Source organism: Antennarius striatus, chromosome 14 (assembly GCF_040054535.1).
Source record: "Antennarius striatus isolate MH-2024 chromosome 14, ASM4005453v1, whole genome shotgun sequence".
In the NCBI taxonomy this organism is placed as follows: domain Eukaryota; kingdom Metazoa; phylum Chordata; class Actinopteri; order Lophiiformes; family Antennariidae; genus Antennarius; species Antennarius striatus.
In genome coordinates, this window is record NC_090789.1 from 354,197 (window position 1) to 369,691 (window position 15,495).

The following is a 15,495-nucleotide window of genomic DNA, read 5'->3' on the forward strand; positions in this document are numbered from 1 at the left end:
GCTCCAGCCCAGCAGTCATGTGACACGCAGTCGCCATGTGACGCCCCCCCCATCTCTTTTTGGAGTTCTGCTCATTGAGGGATGTCAGCCACTGCACTCATTGCTATTATGGGATGCCACACGGGGGTGGGAGGGGGGAGCGTCTCTATAGCAACCCTGGTTGCTAAGGAAGGGGGGGCGCATAGAGGAATGGGGAAGCGACTGTAGCAGAGGGAGGGGTGAGCTGACTATTATGGTCTGTACGTTGCAAGGTAAGTATGCAGAGTGGGGGAGGGGTGAGTGAGTGGATGGGGGGGATATTATGGGATGCCTGCCCCCTGATCTCTTTGTGTGTGTGTGCGCGCGCGCGGGGTGTGTGTTGAGCGAGGAGAGGAGAGGAGACGCTCGTGCGCACGCTGCCGCCGAAACACGGAAATCTGTAGAAACGGTTCCACCGGTACCCACAACCAACCGCCAACCGGAACCCGCGGGCCCGGACCCGGCGTCTGGACACCCAACTTGTGAGTACCTCCGGGGTTTACCGGGGTTTCTCCGGTAAACGAACGGGTCCGGTTGGGGGGGGTGATGCCGGGTCGGCACCGGAACGTTTTATTCTCACACGAGCCGTTTGTTCCGGTCCGGTTAGCCGGGATGCTAATGAGGAACTACCGGCACCGGGCTGGGCGCGCGAGCCCCGTCCGGTTCCGGACACAAAGTTGCGGCTGTGCCCGGGACCGGCTGGCGTCACGCGCCTCCGCTCCGGTGGGGCTCGCGCGCTGTAAACACTCACTTCCGTCTTGTTTGTGTTTGTTTCCCGCCCGCAGAGCGGCTGCCCGTCCGGATCGGGACCTGGACCCCCCCCCACGCTGAACTCCACGCAGCCGGCTAGCTGCTAGCTCACTGCTAGAAACTTTCCCGCGAGCCAACATGTCCGGAAGCGACGACCGGGACTACGGGGCCGGGGACCGGCTGCTGCACGGTAAGACAAAGCTCGTGTTGTTAGCTCGTGTTGTTAGCTCGTGTTGTTAGCTCGTGTGTTAGCTCGTGTTGTTAGCTCGTGTTGTTAGCTCGTGTTGTTAGCTCGTGTGTTAGCTCGTGTGTTAGCTCGTGTGTTAGCTCGTGTTGTTAGCTCGTGTGTTAGCTCATGTTGTTAGATCGTGCTAACGTTAGCGCCGCGAGAGCGGATGTTTCCTGTCGGTGCCCTCAGCCGTGTGTCGTCAGCAGAGGCTAGTCTGGGCTAGCACTGGGAAGCTAACGCTAATGAGTTGCGAGGCTTTAGCGGAGCGGCTTCCGGTCGGAGTGGTGGTCCCCCCCCCGGGGGGCGGTGGTGGTGGGGGTCAGCCTGCCGGTAGCGCGGTCCCGGTGCCCCCGGTGCTCCGGGCCCGGCATTAGCATTAGCATTAGCCGCTGCCGGTATTGTTTAACGTGTCAGTGGCAAGATGGAGGCGGCCGGTCTGCGTGGGGGGGCCGCGGGTGACGTTATGACACCCCCCCCGCCCGGACCCCTCACGGCCGGTTCGACCGGCGGGGGGAGGTACCGGGTCCCGGCACCGGGGAACGGGTTTATTCCCGGTAGAGTGTTTACACCGGCCCAGCGGGAGCGCGCATTGTTTACCCTGTGTGCGAGCCCGACGAGCATGCGCGCGCGTCCGCGAGCAGCAACAGAACAAACAGTCCCTCAAGTTAAACCGACCCCCCCACCCTCAAGTTAGCTCCAGATGCTAAAGGCACCGGAACGGACCGTGTTCACACACCGGAGCCGGTTCTCCCCGGTAAACACTCGGTTCTGTTTGATTCGGCCTCCGGGCGTTGAGGCGACGCGCCGTCTTTGTTTCCGGTCCCCAGTGCGGTTTGGACCGGAACCGGAACCGTCAGTTAGAAACGGTTCTACCGAATGTTTTGTCTCTGTTCCCTGTTTGAACAATAAAAACAACTTTAGATCCACCCCCTCCCAACACCCCCTGCCCGCTCCTGGTACCGGATGTGGGTCAGCACCAATCAGCGGTAGCTCCGGGTGAACGACCCGGTTCTGTCCAGCCGTGATGTCATGATGATGACAGTGGTGGTGGCGTTGGTTCTCTGTTGGACCATCATGACCCTCGGGTTGCCGTGGCAGCTGGAGGTTGGTTCTGCGTCGCTGCCATGAGTCACGCCGGGGTCTTTCTGGCATCCGTGGACACCCTCAGTGCAGTGCCCCCCCCCCAGTCCTTGTTGATCACCTGTTACCCCCCTCAGAAGGACACGTGTTATCTGGACTGCTAGTTAGCGGGCCGCATCCAGCTCACCTGGGGGTGTGTCAGTCAGTTAAAGTCGGTTTAACGTCAGTTGGTGTCGGTTGGCGGATGCTCGTCCTCACCTGTTTGGGTTACGGTCAGTTAAAATCAGTTTAACTTCAGTTGGCATCGGTTGTCTCTCCCTCACCTGTTTGCTCACCCCTCCAGATGATGAGGAGGACGAGGTCTCTGAGAACGAGACGCCGAAGGTGAAGAAGAAGAAGAAGGCCAAGAAGAGCCGCGAGAGCAAAGGCAGCAAGAGGCGGTCCCGCAGAGAGGTGAGGGCGGAGCCTGACCCGGCAGAGGAGGTGGAGCTTGACCCGGGTCAGGCCCCACCTCCTGAATCCTCCCTCCCCCCGCCCCCAGGAGCTGGCCCTCAGCTCGCCGGAGCCCATGGACGTGGGCGTGGGTGAGGAAGCAGACGACGGTGGCGCCCCTCGCTCTGACAGCGAGGGCAGCGACTACACCCCCGGACGCAAGAAGAAGAAGAGGGGCGGCGCCAAGGACAGGAAGAGGGGCGGGGCCGGCGCCGAGAGGCCCGTCTCCAAGAAGAAGGAGCCGGAGCCCGAGGAGGAAGAGGAGGACGACGAAGACGACTGTTTGGTGAGGAGGGCGTGTCTGTGGGCGGGGGTCTGTGGACCAATCACGTCGCCGGTTCTGGTGTCAAACTGTGGTCTTGTTTTCGTTTCTTTTCGCCGTTGCTATGCAACCGTTTCAGAGTTCTGCCGGCGTGGAACTGGACCCTAACGCCAGCCGTCTCCACGGCAACTGGTCTGACGTCCGCGTGACGTCACACCAGCGTGGGCTTCCTGTTGGTTTTGCTAGCTTTAGTGCTAATGTGTTCTGTGCTAGCGGCCCCTTTAAGAGGGTGGTCACGTGACCGAGTCAGGTGACCCAGGGGTCGGGGTTAGAGGTGTTCTGTTTTGGGAGGGGGGGTTCTGGTTCTGCCCTGATGGTGCTTCATTGTGGAGCCAACAAAGGAAACATGAAGGCTGTTAGAGCAGCATCACGGGGGAAGTGGGGGGGACCTACAGCATCTCCAGCTGAGGGGTGGGGTCTTTGTTCAGGGGGGGCACCTAGAGTCTGCCTACCTGCGACAGGAAGCGCGTTAAACAAAGGGCTGACAGAGGCCAATTGTGTGCCTCGTGGATAATGACACTCACTCAAGAGGGGCCGGATGAGAAAAATGTATGCTGTTACCATGGTAACCCTGTGCGGCACTCCCGGCCCTTTTTCTTTCAGTTTAGCACATAATTCATTAGCTGAGGAGGGGGAGGAGGGGACTCCAGGAGGCGCGCCGGGTGATTAAACGAACCAACGCTCCATCCAGAGAGAAGAGGGTTTGAGTTCAACTTAACCAGATTAGTTCAGTTCCATCCCGCTGCAAAGCGCTGGTTTGTGATGTAAGTGTTGGTGTGTTTGTCCGTTAGTCCACCAAATGTCTCCACAACCGTGATGAAAAAAAAAAGCACATTACTCAGGTAGCAAAGGGGATGAAGATGAGATGATGACCTTGACCTTGAGAAAACTAGGTCAAGGTCAAATTTCAACTTTGTACTCTGAGGAAGGATAAGATAGAATGACGAGGGAGAAGGCCAGTGTGAATATGACCATAGATCAAAGCTACTGCTTTGATCAATGACAGTAGGTCAGAGCACTAGCTATGACCTTTGACCTATGGCAGTAGGTCTTGATAAAACTTTGGATTCAGGGGTGTCGCAGGATGTTGCAGTCTCTGACTGCATTGGTTTTAGTTTGGTTTGGTTTAGTTTAGTTTAGACAGTTTTTAAACAGGTTTGTTGTCAGGGCGGGGCCACGTGTGGGCCGGGATAGGGGTGGGTCAAGTGTGTAGGTCGGTCGGGGCGGGGCCACCAGCGGACCTGTTTTGATGAGGTTTCCCCTGCAGGAGCCGAAGACGTCGTCTCAGCTGCTGGACGACTGGGGCATGGAGGACATCGAGCACGTGTTCACGGAGGAGGACTACCGCGCCCTCACCAACTACAAGGCCTTCAGCCAGTTCGTCAGGTAGCTCACCTAAGCGCTCCCCAGACCACGAATCAGCGCTTTAATCGTACTGCTGACGGTGAATCTCATCCCTCCAGGCCGCTCATCGCCGCCAAGAACCCCAAGATTGCCGTGTCCAAGATGATGATGGTCCTCGGCGCCAAGTGGCGCGAGTTCAGCACCAACAACCCCCTGAGGGGCGCCGCCGCCGCCAACGCTGCCTTGGCCACCGCCAACGTCCCCGCTGCCGTGGAGACCATGGTAGCCGAGGTGGCCCCGCCTCCTGCGGCGGCGCCAGTCCCCCCGGAGCCTCAGCAGCCGGTGGCGGCGCCGCCGATAAGAAAGGCTAAGACGAAGGAAGGAAAAGGTATTCCTCAGGGCGGCTGAGAGGGAGACTTCCTGTGGTGCAGCGCTGACCGTTTGTTTGTTGTTTGTTTGTTTGTTGTTGTTTGTTTAGGTCCCAACGCTCGCAAGAAGTCAAAGCCTGCGTCCAAACCGCAGGACAAAAAGAACAACGCCAAGACCAAGAAGGTGGCTCCTCTTAAGATCAAGCTAGGAGGCTTCAACAGCAAGAGGAAGCGCTCATCGGTAGGCTCCTCCCCTTCCTCCCCACACGCCCCCCTGCCCACAGTTTACCCATAAGTCTGTGTGTCGCGCCGCAGAGCGAGGAGGACGAGCCGGACGTTGACAGCGACTTCGAAGACGGGAGCCTGAACAGCGTCTCCGTGTCGGAGGGGTCGAACAGCCGCGGCAGCCGCAGCAGGAAGAGGGCGTCCAAGAGCAAGACCCGCAAGAAGAGAGGTACGCTACCGCTAGGACCGCTAGCCTACAACTAGTTACAGCTAGACCTGCAAGAAGAGAGGTCCGCTGGCTACAGTTAGCTGTAGGCTTCAGCGGGCAGCTGCCCTGTGTTGTTGTTGTTGTTGTTGTCGTCTGAACGCTGTTGTCATGCCGACCAGACGTGGAGGAGGGTGATGGCTACGAGACGGACCACCAGGACTACTGCGAGGTCTGCCAGCAGGGGGGCGAGATCATCCTTTGCGACACCTGCCCCCGGGCCTACCACATGGTGTGCCTGGACCCCGACATGGAGAAAGCCCCCGAGGGCACCTGGAGCTGCCCCCACTGCGTAAGGAGGGGCAGATAGCGGCTAAATGCTAACCGCAGTGCGGCACTACCGTGTGGCTAATGCTAATCCCTCCCCAGGAGAAGGAGGGCATCCAGTGGGAGGCGAGGGAGGAGGCGTCAGACAACGAGGAGGACAACGGCGAGGGGGGGGACCCAGAGGAGGACGACCACCACATGGAGTTCTGCCGGGTGTGTAAGGACGGGGGCGAGCTGCTGTGCTGCGACTCCTGCCCCTCCTCCTACCACATCCACTGCCTCAACCCCCCCCTACCAGAGATCCCCAACGGGGAGTGGGTCTGCCCCCGCTGCACGGTGAGAGCCCCCCCCGGGTCACAGGACTGCCCACTTGGGTGCAAACACCTGGACCCCGTCGGGTTGTTATTGTGTAATCCTGCTAGCAAGCTAACGCTAGGCTAACACGTGATTCTAACGCCCGTAAACCGTCCAATCGGAGGCCTCAGACGTGTTTCTTGTGTCTGCAGTGCCCCCCCATGAAGGGGAAGGTCCAGAAGATCTTGACCTGGCGGTGGGGCGAGGCCCCCCCGCCCACGCCGGTGCCCCGCCCCCCAGACCTCCCGGCCGACGCCCCCGACCCCGCCCCGCTGGCGGGGCGCCCAGAGAGGGAGTTCTTCGCCAAGTGGTCCAACATGTCGTACTGGCACTGCTCCTGGGTCAGCGAGCTGCAGGTAGGGGGGGCCACCGGGGGGCGGGTTCACTCTGAAACATTCCTGTAACCGCCCCTCCCCCCCAGCTGGAGCTGCACTGCCAGGTGATGTTCAGGAACTACCAGAGGAAGAACGACATGGACGAGCCCCCCCCCGTGGACTTCGGGGAGGACGAGGACAAGAGCCTGAAGAGGAAGAGCAAAGACCCCACCTTCGCCCAGCTGGACGACAACTTCCTGCGCTTCGGCATCAAGTTGGAGTGGCTGATGATCCACCGCATCCTGAACCACAGGTAGGACACGCGCCCCCCCTCTTCATCCTCCTCTTCCTGGTGTGACGCCCCTCCCTCACCCCCCAGCGCTGACAGGAAGAACAACGTCCACTACCTCATCAAGTGGCGCGAGCTGCCGTACGACCAGGCCACCTGGGAGGGGGAGGACATGGACGTGCCCGAGTTCGACGTCTACAAGGTGCAGTACTGGAACCACAGGTGAGGGGGGGGGCCGGGGGCCAATGGGAGCACAGCGCCCGACGCGCCGCTAAGCGTCCTTGTGTCCAGGGAGCTGATGATGGGCGACGACGGGAAACCTGGCAAGAAGATCAAGGTCAAAGGTCGAGTCAAGCGACCTGAACGACCTCCCGAGAACCCCGTGGTGGACGTAAGTGTGTGTGTGTGGGGGGGTCTGGTTCTGATGGAGCGTTCTGATGACCTCTTCCCCGCCCCCCCCCACAGCCCACCATTAAGTTCGAGCGGCAGCCAGACTACCTGGACAGCACTGGGGGGACGCTGCACCCCTACCAGCTGGAGGGGCTCAACTGGCTGCGCTTCTCCTGGGCTCAGGGCACCGACACCATCCTGGCCGACGAGATGGGGCTTGGCAAGACCGTGCAGACCGCCGTCTTCCTCTACTCGCTCTATAAGGAGGTGAGACCCCGCCCTTACGTCCTATCAGCTGTGGCTGTCTGCCCCCTGAAGGGGGGGGCAGAATGCAGGTTCCATCACCTTCACAGCCGTGATGTTTGTGATCGTCAGTGTTCGTCCGTTAGTCACAACCGTTCAGATAGAAAGATGAAACTAAAAGCACATGACTCAGGCAGCAGAGGGGATGAAGATGAGATGATGACCTTGACCTTAAGAAAACTAGGTCAAGGTCACTTTATACCTTTTTAGGTCCACATCTCTGAAACCTGATGAAATAATTGGCCCGAATATACGACGGTGTTTTTTGCATTCAAATAAGACTGAAAAAGTGGGGGTCGTCTTGCATTTGGGCTCTAGACATTATACCCATTCACAACGCTAGATGGCGCCAGATATCTTTAAAGCGAATGCTGAACTGAACTCCCCAGGCCAAAGCGAACCTCTGTCACGAAGAAGAAAAATAGAAATAGCGGTAAGACAGAAAAGAGAAGAAAATAAGAGGAGAGATAACAGAAAATGGAGAAACGACAATCTGGAGAAAAGTGGGTCGAAGATCGGACAGGTTAACCGCTGAGAAGTTATGATGCAAATGTTCAGATATTAAGATGTGATGGACAGTTTTTGCATGATTTGAATGAGACAAAGTAAAATGCTTTTCCTCTCTAATATATTGTTATAATCAATTGTTTCAGATGTACTGTACTGGTGTTCAAAAAGTCTTTTTTCAAACTTGAGTCTTGAAAAAAAGGGGGTCGTCTGATATTCAGGCCAATACGGTACTCACTAAACAAAAAGGAACATTTTCAGGAAACCAGAGGCACAAAAATGTGTAGGTCAGGGTCAAATGTTGAATTCAGGGGTGTTCAGGGATAATCTCTGACTGCCCTGTTTTTTAGTACGGCGGTCCCTCGTTTATCCATTTTAAAGGTGACCCCCCCCCCCATGGGACAAATCCAGGAGGTCATAAGTTTCAGTTTTTACAGACTTTAAACACGTTTCTCTGGTTTAAGGTCTAAAAGTTTAAAAAATGGAAAAGTTATCCTGTGAGTCATGTTGGTTCCTTTACTGCAGTCACTGACCCACCAAGCTAATGCTAAAGCTAAATGGTTAGGGTTAGCACCTTAACTCAAAAAAAGTTGTTAAGTTATGTTAAAAAAGTTGTGTGACCCACGCGGCGCTGGAGGTGAACCAGGAAGTAGATCAGAGATGATAAACGTGAACACACTGACAGCTCTGATTGGATCACACGTCTGACACCCCCCTCTCGCCTCAGGGTCACTCCAAGGGGCCGTTCCTGGTCAGCGCCCCCCTGTCCACCATCATCAACTGGGAGCGTGAGTTTGAGATGTGGGCGCCAGACATGTACGTGGTGACCTACGTGGGCGACAAGGACAGCCGCGCCGTCATCCGCGAGAATGAGTTCTCCTTCGAGGACAACGCCATCCGGGGAGGGAAAAAGGCTTCCAGGATGAAGGTGAGGGGACCTTCACAACCCCCCCACCCCCACCAGACCGCGTCTGAACGCTGCTGACCCCCCCTCCCCCCCCACAGAAAGACTCGTCCATCAAGTTCCACGTCCTGCTGACGTCGTACGAGCTGATCACCATCGACATGGCCATCCTGGGCTCCATCGACTGGGCCTGCCTGGTGGTGGACGAGGCCCACCGGCTCAAGAACAACCAGTCAAAGGTAGGCTCCACCCATCGGCCCCAGGGGGGCCCAGATGGGCGGGGCTGAAGGTGTGTGTCTCCCGCTGCAGTTCTTCCGGGTGTTGAACAACTACCCCCTGCAGCACAAGCTGCTGCTGACGGGGACGCCGCTGCAGAACAACCTGGAGGAGCTCTTCCACCTGCTCAACTTCCTCACGCCCGAGAGGTTCAGGTGAGACCCGGGGGGGTCCAGCGGGAACTCCAGCATGTGTCGCTGCTGTCCCGCTACCCACTGTTAGCATGATCTGAGTACAGCCCGTGTTCTCAGCAGCGTGTTCTTCTGTCTGTGACGCTTTTAGACACGATGGTCAGCGTCTGTGGGACACGAGCTTTAGGGACAATAATAAAACCAATAGCACCTTTTTCCACAATATAGTACTGGGAAAAAACTAAAATCCATTCAACAAAAACACAGTAATCCATCACACATCAACGTCCACAGCTTCACCTCATCGTGGATTTTTGGTAGTCATGTGACACCGTACACACATTGTATTGGCTGACAGCATCCAGAGGTGTTCTACGTTCTGTGAGTGACTTCTGTGAGACACTAGTGTTTTAAAGGTAATACAGATAGAAGGTGGTTTAATATCAATATGGGGGGGTTCACAAAAGCTTAAATTACTGTAAAAAGATAAATAGTCCAAAGAGTCCACAGGAGAAAATATGAATTAAAGGCAAAGAAAACTAGTGAGTGAGAAAAACTGCGTCACATCTTTATTTATTTCTAAAACTGTTTTTTAAATATCAGGCTTTAACATTTTGATTAAACTAATATATAATTTTACTTTTATTCTTTTTACTTAAACAGATGTGAGTTATGACTAAAGTCATTAAATTAACAGTTTGTTTGGTTTTTATATTGATCTATTGGTTAATCTCAATCCTTGTTCTGTTAGTATGATGGGATGTGTAAACGTCATGTTGGGGTGAATGCATTGTTCTTGATTTGCATCCCAGGATGCACTGCTTCCTGGAGGAAACATGAACTCTGTACAGGTGGGCCTCAGGTGACTCAGGTGTGTGAGAGGCTGAACCCGTCAGTCTTTAGTTTGTATCTTGGGGGGCCCCTGACCTCCAGACACGTGACTGGTTGATGGTTTGTGTTCTCACGTCTGTGCCCCCCCCCACCCCCGCAGTAAGCTGGAGATCTTCCTGGAGGAGTTCGCCGACATCGCCAAGGAGGACCAGATCAAGAAGCTGCACGACATGCTGGGCCCCCACATGCTGCGCCGGCTCAAGGCCGACGTCTTCAAGCACATGCCCTCCAAGACGGAGCTGATCGTCCGCGTGGAGCTCAGCCCCATGCAGAAGTGAGTCGGGACGCCAGGGGGGGCGCTAACGGCATGGCGCTAACGCAGCTAACGGCTTTAACATGTCACGTTCCCCTCCCCCGACAGGAAGTACTACAAATTCATCCTGACGAAAAACTTTGAGGCCCTGAACACCAAAGGTGGGGGGAACCAGGTGTCTCTGCTCAACGTGGTGATGGACCTGAAGAAGTGCTGCAACCACCCCTACCTCTTTCCCGCCGCCGCCATCGTAAGGACCGCTCCCTCCGGCCCGCCCCCCGTTAGAAACGCCGTCTGACGGCCAATCGTGTTGTTGTTGTTGTCCCCCCAAACAGGAAGCCCCCAAGATGCCCAACGGGATGTACGATGGTGGCGCCCTGGTGAAGGCTGCTGGGAAGCTGCTGCTGCTGCAGAAGATGATGAGGAAGCTGAAGGAGGGGGGGCACCGCGTGCTCATCTTCTCTCAGGTAAGCTGTCAGCGGTGACCCCCACATGGGTCAAGAGGTGTGTGAGGGGTCAGAGGTCAGCCTGTGTCGTCCTCAGATGACCAAGATGCTGGACCTGCTGGAGGACTTCCTGGAGAACGAGGGCTACAAGTACGAGCGCATCGACGGGGGCATCACCGGGGGCATGAGGCAGGAGGCCATCGACCGCTTCAACGGTGAGGGGCGCCCCTCAGGGGGGTTCGGCATCACTTTCTCTTCCTGTTTGTGTGACTCCACCCTCTGCTCCGCCCCTCAGCTCCCGGCGCCCAGCAGTTTGCCTTCCTGCTGTCCACCAGGGCGGGGGGGCTGGGCATCAACCTGGCCACCGCCGACACCGTGGTCATCTACGACTCGGACTGGAACCCCCACAATGACATCCAGGTGCGTGTGGCACTCCTCCGGTGGGGGGTCTCTTTCAGTGGTGGGGGGGTCTCTTTCATTGGTGGGGGTCCCTGACGTTCTCCTGTCCCCAGGCCTTCAGCAGGGCGCACCGCATCGGGCAGAACAAGAAGGTGATGATCTACCGCTTCGTCACCAAGGCCTCAGTGGAGGAGAGGATCACTCAGGTAGGGGCGGGGCAGGGGGCGGGGCACGGGGACCAGCTTCCTGTGGCGTCTCTCACCCTGTCTCCGCCTCCAGGTGGCAAAGAAGAAGATGATGCTGACCCACCTGGTGGTGCGCCCCGGGCTGGGCTCCAAGACCGGGTCCATGTCCAAACAGGAGCTGGATGACATCCTGAAGTTTGGCACCGAGGCCCTGTTCAAGGACGAGGGGGAGGGTGAGTCACGCCCTGGGGGGGGGGGCAGACGCCCAGGTGGGGCGTCCACCAGGAGGATCTGAGGGTGTGGTTGATTTGTCTAAGTGGGCGTGTCTCAGGTGTTGGGTGTTAAAGTGGGCGTGTCTCCAGGTGAGAACAAGGAGGAGGACAGCAGCATCATCCACTACGACGACAAAGCCATCGACCGGCTGCTGGACCGGAACCAGGACGCCACGGACGACACGGAGCTGCAGAGCATGAACGAGTACCTGAGCTCCTTCAAGGTGGCCCAGTACGTGGTCAAGGACGAAGAGGAGGAGGTGGGTGGAGCTGGCCCGGCGGTGTCAGGTGGGCGTGGCGTGGGACCAACGGTGTGTGTGTGTGCAGGAGGAGGAGGTGCAGAGGGAGATCATTAAGCAGGAGGAGAGCGTGGACCCCGACTACTGGGAGAAGCTGCTGCGTCACCACTACGAGCAGCAGCAGGAGGACCTGGCCCGCAACCTGGGCAAGGGCAAACGCATCCGCAAGCAGGTCAACTACAACGACGGCTCGCAGGAGGACCGAGGTACCGGCCCACTACCGCCCTCAGGGGCACCGGGCCTCTAGGGGCACCGGGCCTCTAGGGGCACCGGGCCTCTAGGGGCACCGGGTCTCTAGGGGCACCGGGCCTCTAGGGGCACCAGTTCTTTAAGGGGCACTGGGTCTCTAGGGGCACTGGGCCTATAGGGGCACCGGGTCTCTAGGGGCACCGGGTCTCTAGGGGCACCGGGTCTCTAGGGGCACCGGGCCTCTAGGGGCACCGGGCCTCTAGGGGCACCGGGCCTCTAGGGGCACCGGGCCTCTAGGGGCACCGGGCCTCTAGGGGCACCGGGTCTCTAGGGGCACCGGGCCTCTAGGGGCACCAGTTCTTTAAGGGGCACTGGGTCTCTAGGGGCACCGGGTCTCCAGGGGCACCGGGTCTCTAGGGGCACCGGGTCTCCAGGGGCACCGGGCCTTTAAGGGGCGGGCTTTAATCTGAAAATGTCTTGTCTTTAAGCGGATTGGCAGGACGACCAGTCTGACGGCCAATCGGATTACTCGGTGGCGTCGGAGGAGGGGGACGAGGACTTCGACGAGCGAACGGAAGGTGAGGCCCGTTGGTTATTGCGCAGCGATGCTGTCGCCATGGCGATGACACCAGACTCCTCTCCGCAGCCAACGCCCGCCGCCCCAACAGGAAGGGCCTCAGGAATGACAAGGACAAGCCGCTGCCCCCCCTGCTGGCCAGGGTGGGGGGCAACATCGAGGTGAGGCGGGGGCTCTGGTTGGCGTGGCTCAGTGTGGGGAGCGAGGCGTGGGGGGGGCCCGTGTGACGCTGTCTGTGCTGCAGGTGTTGGGCTTCAACTCGCGCCAGAGGAAGGCCTTCCTGAACGCAGTGATGCGTTATGGGATGCCCCCCCAGGACGCCTTCACCACCCAGTGGCTGGTCAGGGACCTGAGGGGCAAATCAGAGAAGGAGTTCAAGTGAGTTCACTGGGGGGGACAGGCTGGTTACAGGCTGGTTACTGACTGGTTACAGGCTGGTTACTGACTGGTTACAGGCTGGTTAGACTGGTTACTGACTGGTTACAGGCTGGTTACTGACTGGTTACTGCCCCCTCAGGGCCTACGTCTCTCTCTTCATGCGTCACCTCTGTGAACCCGGAGCCGACGGCGCAGAGACGTTTGCTGACGGCGTCCCCAGAGAAGGGTTGTCACGGCAACACGTCCTCACCCGCATCGGGGTGATGTCACTGATCCGCAAGAAGGTGAGGAACCGGTAAACCGCTTACCGGTAGGCCGGTAACTGGTAGGCCGTTGGACCCTGACACCCCCCCCCCCCCCCAGGTGCAGGAGTTCGAGCACGTGAACGGTCTCTGGTCCATGCCCTGGATGGCTGAGCTGGAGGAGAACAAGAAGGTCCAACCCGACTCCCCAGGAAAGACCCCCTCCACCGGGACGCCAGCAGACACACAGCCCAACACCCCCGCCCCCGGTACGCACTCGCACACACACACACACACACACACACACACACACACACACTCACAATCTCTGTCCTGGTCTCTCCAGTGGATGACCCCCCCCTGAAGATGGACGACACTGAGAAGGAGGTGAGGAAAGGGGGCGGAGCCGAGAAGAACGGCGTGGAGGCATCCAATGAGGTAGGGCGGTGCGTTCAGGGACGCGTTAGCGTAGCAGCGTTGGGCTGTGAACTCAGCCCCCCCACCCACCCCCCAGGTGATCGCCATCCCAGACGACGATGAGGAGAGCCCCCCTGAGGAGAAGAACGGGGAGGAGCCAATGGAGACAGACACGCCCACAAATGGTGACATGGACAGCGTCAAAGACAAGGGGGTGGAGAAAGAGGCGGATCCAGAGAAGGAGGGGGGGCCTGATGGGAGGAGTCCAGAGGGGGGGGAGGAGAGCAGCCCAGAGGGGTCAGAGGTCAAACCGGAGGTCCCCAAGGTCAAAGGTTAGTGGTGACATCACTGTTTTTCTGATGAGTCGTTACCCTGCCCTCATAACCCCCCCCCCCATCTTACAGGAGAGGAGAAGAAGGAGGAGAAGATGGACACGACCCCCCCCAGCGAGGAAAAGAAAGGTAACGGCGTTCTGTCGCTGGACTCCCCCCAGGGGGGCGTGTCACCTGGTGGGTGGGACTGACTGCCGCTGCTTCCTGTTACAGAGCTGAAGGAGGAGGAGGGGCCAAAGCTGCAGAACGGAGATGGGAAGGAGGGCGTGGCCACAGGGGGCGGGGCTGGGGGCGGAGCCATCAGCGAGGACAAGAAGAAGACTAAGACCCGCTTCATGTTCAACATAGCTGATGGGGGCTTCACGGGTACACACACACACACACACACACACACACACCCCTCAAGGGGCGTGTCTAACCTGTGCCCCGCCCCTCAGAGCTCCACTCGCTGTGGCAGAACGAGGAGCGCGCCGCCACCGTCACCAAGAAGACCAATGAGATTTGGCACCGTCGCCATGACTACTGGCTGCTGGCCGGCATCATCCAGTATCCTTCTCTGTTGGGGGGTGGAGGGCTGGGTGGGTGGGGGGCGTGTCCCTGTGGTGCTCCTTGACCCCGCCCCTCAGACACGGCTACGCCCGCTGGCAGGACATCCAGAATGACGTGAAGTTCTCCATCCTCAACGAGCCCTTCAAGGGCGAGATGAACCGCGGCAACTTCCTGGAGATCAAGAACAAGTTCCTGGCCCGCAGGTTCAAGGTAGGGGGGGCGGGGCCTCGCCTGAGGACACGCCTGCACAGCCAACCAGCAGCTCAGGCTGGCGGCGGGGCTGTGCTGCCCTCTGCTGGTCGCTCCTGGTTATTACAGGTTTCAATTAAAGTGAACGCTGGTGTAACTCCGCCCCTCTCCCCGCCCCCCCAGCTGTTGGAACAGGCGCTGGTGATCGAGGAGCAGCTGCGCCGCGCCGCCTACCTCAACATGTCAGAGGACCCCTCCCACCCATCGATGGCGCTGAACACGCGCTTCAGCGAGGTGGAGTGTCTGGCCGAGTCGCACCAGCACCTGAGCAAGGAGTCAATGTCGGGCAACAAGCCGGCCAACGCCGTGCTGCACAAAGGTACCGCCCCCACAGCCACCAGGGGCGTGGCCCGTTTACCGCCGCGCAAGCCGCTAACCGGCCTCTTTTTCCTTCAGTGCTGAAGCAGCTGGAGGAGCTGCTGAGTGACATGAAGGCGGACGTGACCCGCCTCCCGGCGACCATCGCCCGCATCCCGCCCGTCGCCGTGCGACTCCAGATGTCAGAGCGCAACATCCTGAGCCGGCTCGCCAGCAGGGGGCCCGAGACGCAGACGCCGCAGACGCAGCAGGTACGCACACGCCGTTAGCGACGGCATTGGCTTAACATCGGTGTTAGCTTAGCGTCATCTTAGCGTTGGCGTTAGCACCGAGGGTACGGCGACGCTAAGCTAACGGCCCGGTTTCTCCGCCCCCAGATGTCGCAGCAGTAGAAGCTCCTCTCGTTACCTCGACAACCACCCCTGCCTCACCGCGACATTCCTGATTGGTGCACAGCAGAACGGACGGCCCACTCGACGCCACGCCCAGTGGAGGCCACGCCCAGTTTCCTCCTGAATGAACTGTGTTTTTCTGGAGGATCAAATCCTCAGAGGACAGAAAAGCTTTTATTTTTATTTCCCTCCGTTTTTCAATTTGTGTATTAATATTATTGATATAATGTTATTATGATGGTTTTTTGGGACCGAAATAAAAAACATAAAGCGTTGGCT

General features: G+C 58.4%; 1 protein-coding gene across 2 annotated transcripts; it reads left to right on the forward strand.

Annotated features, from left to right (window-relative positions):
- Positions 1-254: 254 nt before the first annotated feature.
- chd4a (chromodomain helicase DNA binding protein 4a) lies at positions 255-15,492 on the forward strand. 2 transcript variants are annotated; one of them, XM_068332411.1, is made up of 41 exons: positions 256-500; positions 804-958; positions 2,421-2,530; positions 2,619-2,855; positions 4,159-4,277; positions 4,355-4,623; positions 4,714-4,844; positions 4,919-5,057; positions 5,216-5,385; positions 5,463-5,696; positions 5,867-6,070; positions 6,136-6,341; positions 6,408-6,539; positions 6,609-6,708; positions 6,783-6,974; positions 8,245-8,445; positions 8,523-8,660; positions 8,731-8,852; positions 9,820-9,993; positions 10,081-10,222; positions 10,308-10,439; positions 10,516-10,633; positions 10,714-10,838; positions 10,931-11,023; positions 11,097-11,235; positions 11,365-11,534; positions 11,602-11,779; positions 12,251-12,340; positions 12,409-12,500; positions 12,584-12,717; positions 12,857-13,001; positions 13,081-13,228; positions 13,306-13,397; positions 13,474-13,708; positions 13,781-13,837; positions 13,922-14,074; positions 14,146-14,254; positions 14,335-14,467; positions 14,630-14,825; positions 14,903-15,075; positions 15,202-15,492. In XM_068332411.1, the coding sequence occupies exons 2-41, from the start codon at positions 907-909 to the stop codon at positions 15,214-15,216; spliced, it is 5,799 nt and encodes a 1,932-aa protein (XP_068188512.1). In that variant the 5' UTR covers positions 256-500; positions 804-906; the 3' UTR covers positions 15,217-15,492. The 2 variants fall into 2 exon arrangements, with proteins under 2 accessions (XP_068188511.1, XP_068188512.1); XM_068332410.1 differs by lacking the exon at positions 15,202-15,492 and having other exon boundaries at positions 255-500; positions 14,903-15,093.
- Positions 15,493-15,495: the final 3 nt, after the last annotated feature.

Excerpts from the sequence above, each read along its gene's own strand:
- chd4a (XM_068332410.1), top strand. The coding sequence starts at position 907 with ATGTCCGGAAGCGACGACCGGGACTACGGGGCCGGGGACCGGCTGCTG. Across the intron at positions 4,278-4,354 it reads GCCTTCAGCCAGTTCGTCAG|GCCGCTCATCGCCGCCAAGA; the intron begins GTAGCTCACCTA and ends TCATCCCTCCAG. Across the intron at positions 11,780-12,250 it reads CGGCTCGCAGGAGGACCGAG|CGGATTGGCAGGACGACCAG; the intron begins GTACCGGCCCAC and ends CTTGTCTTTAAG.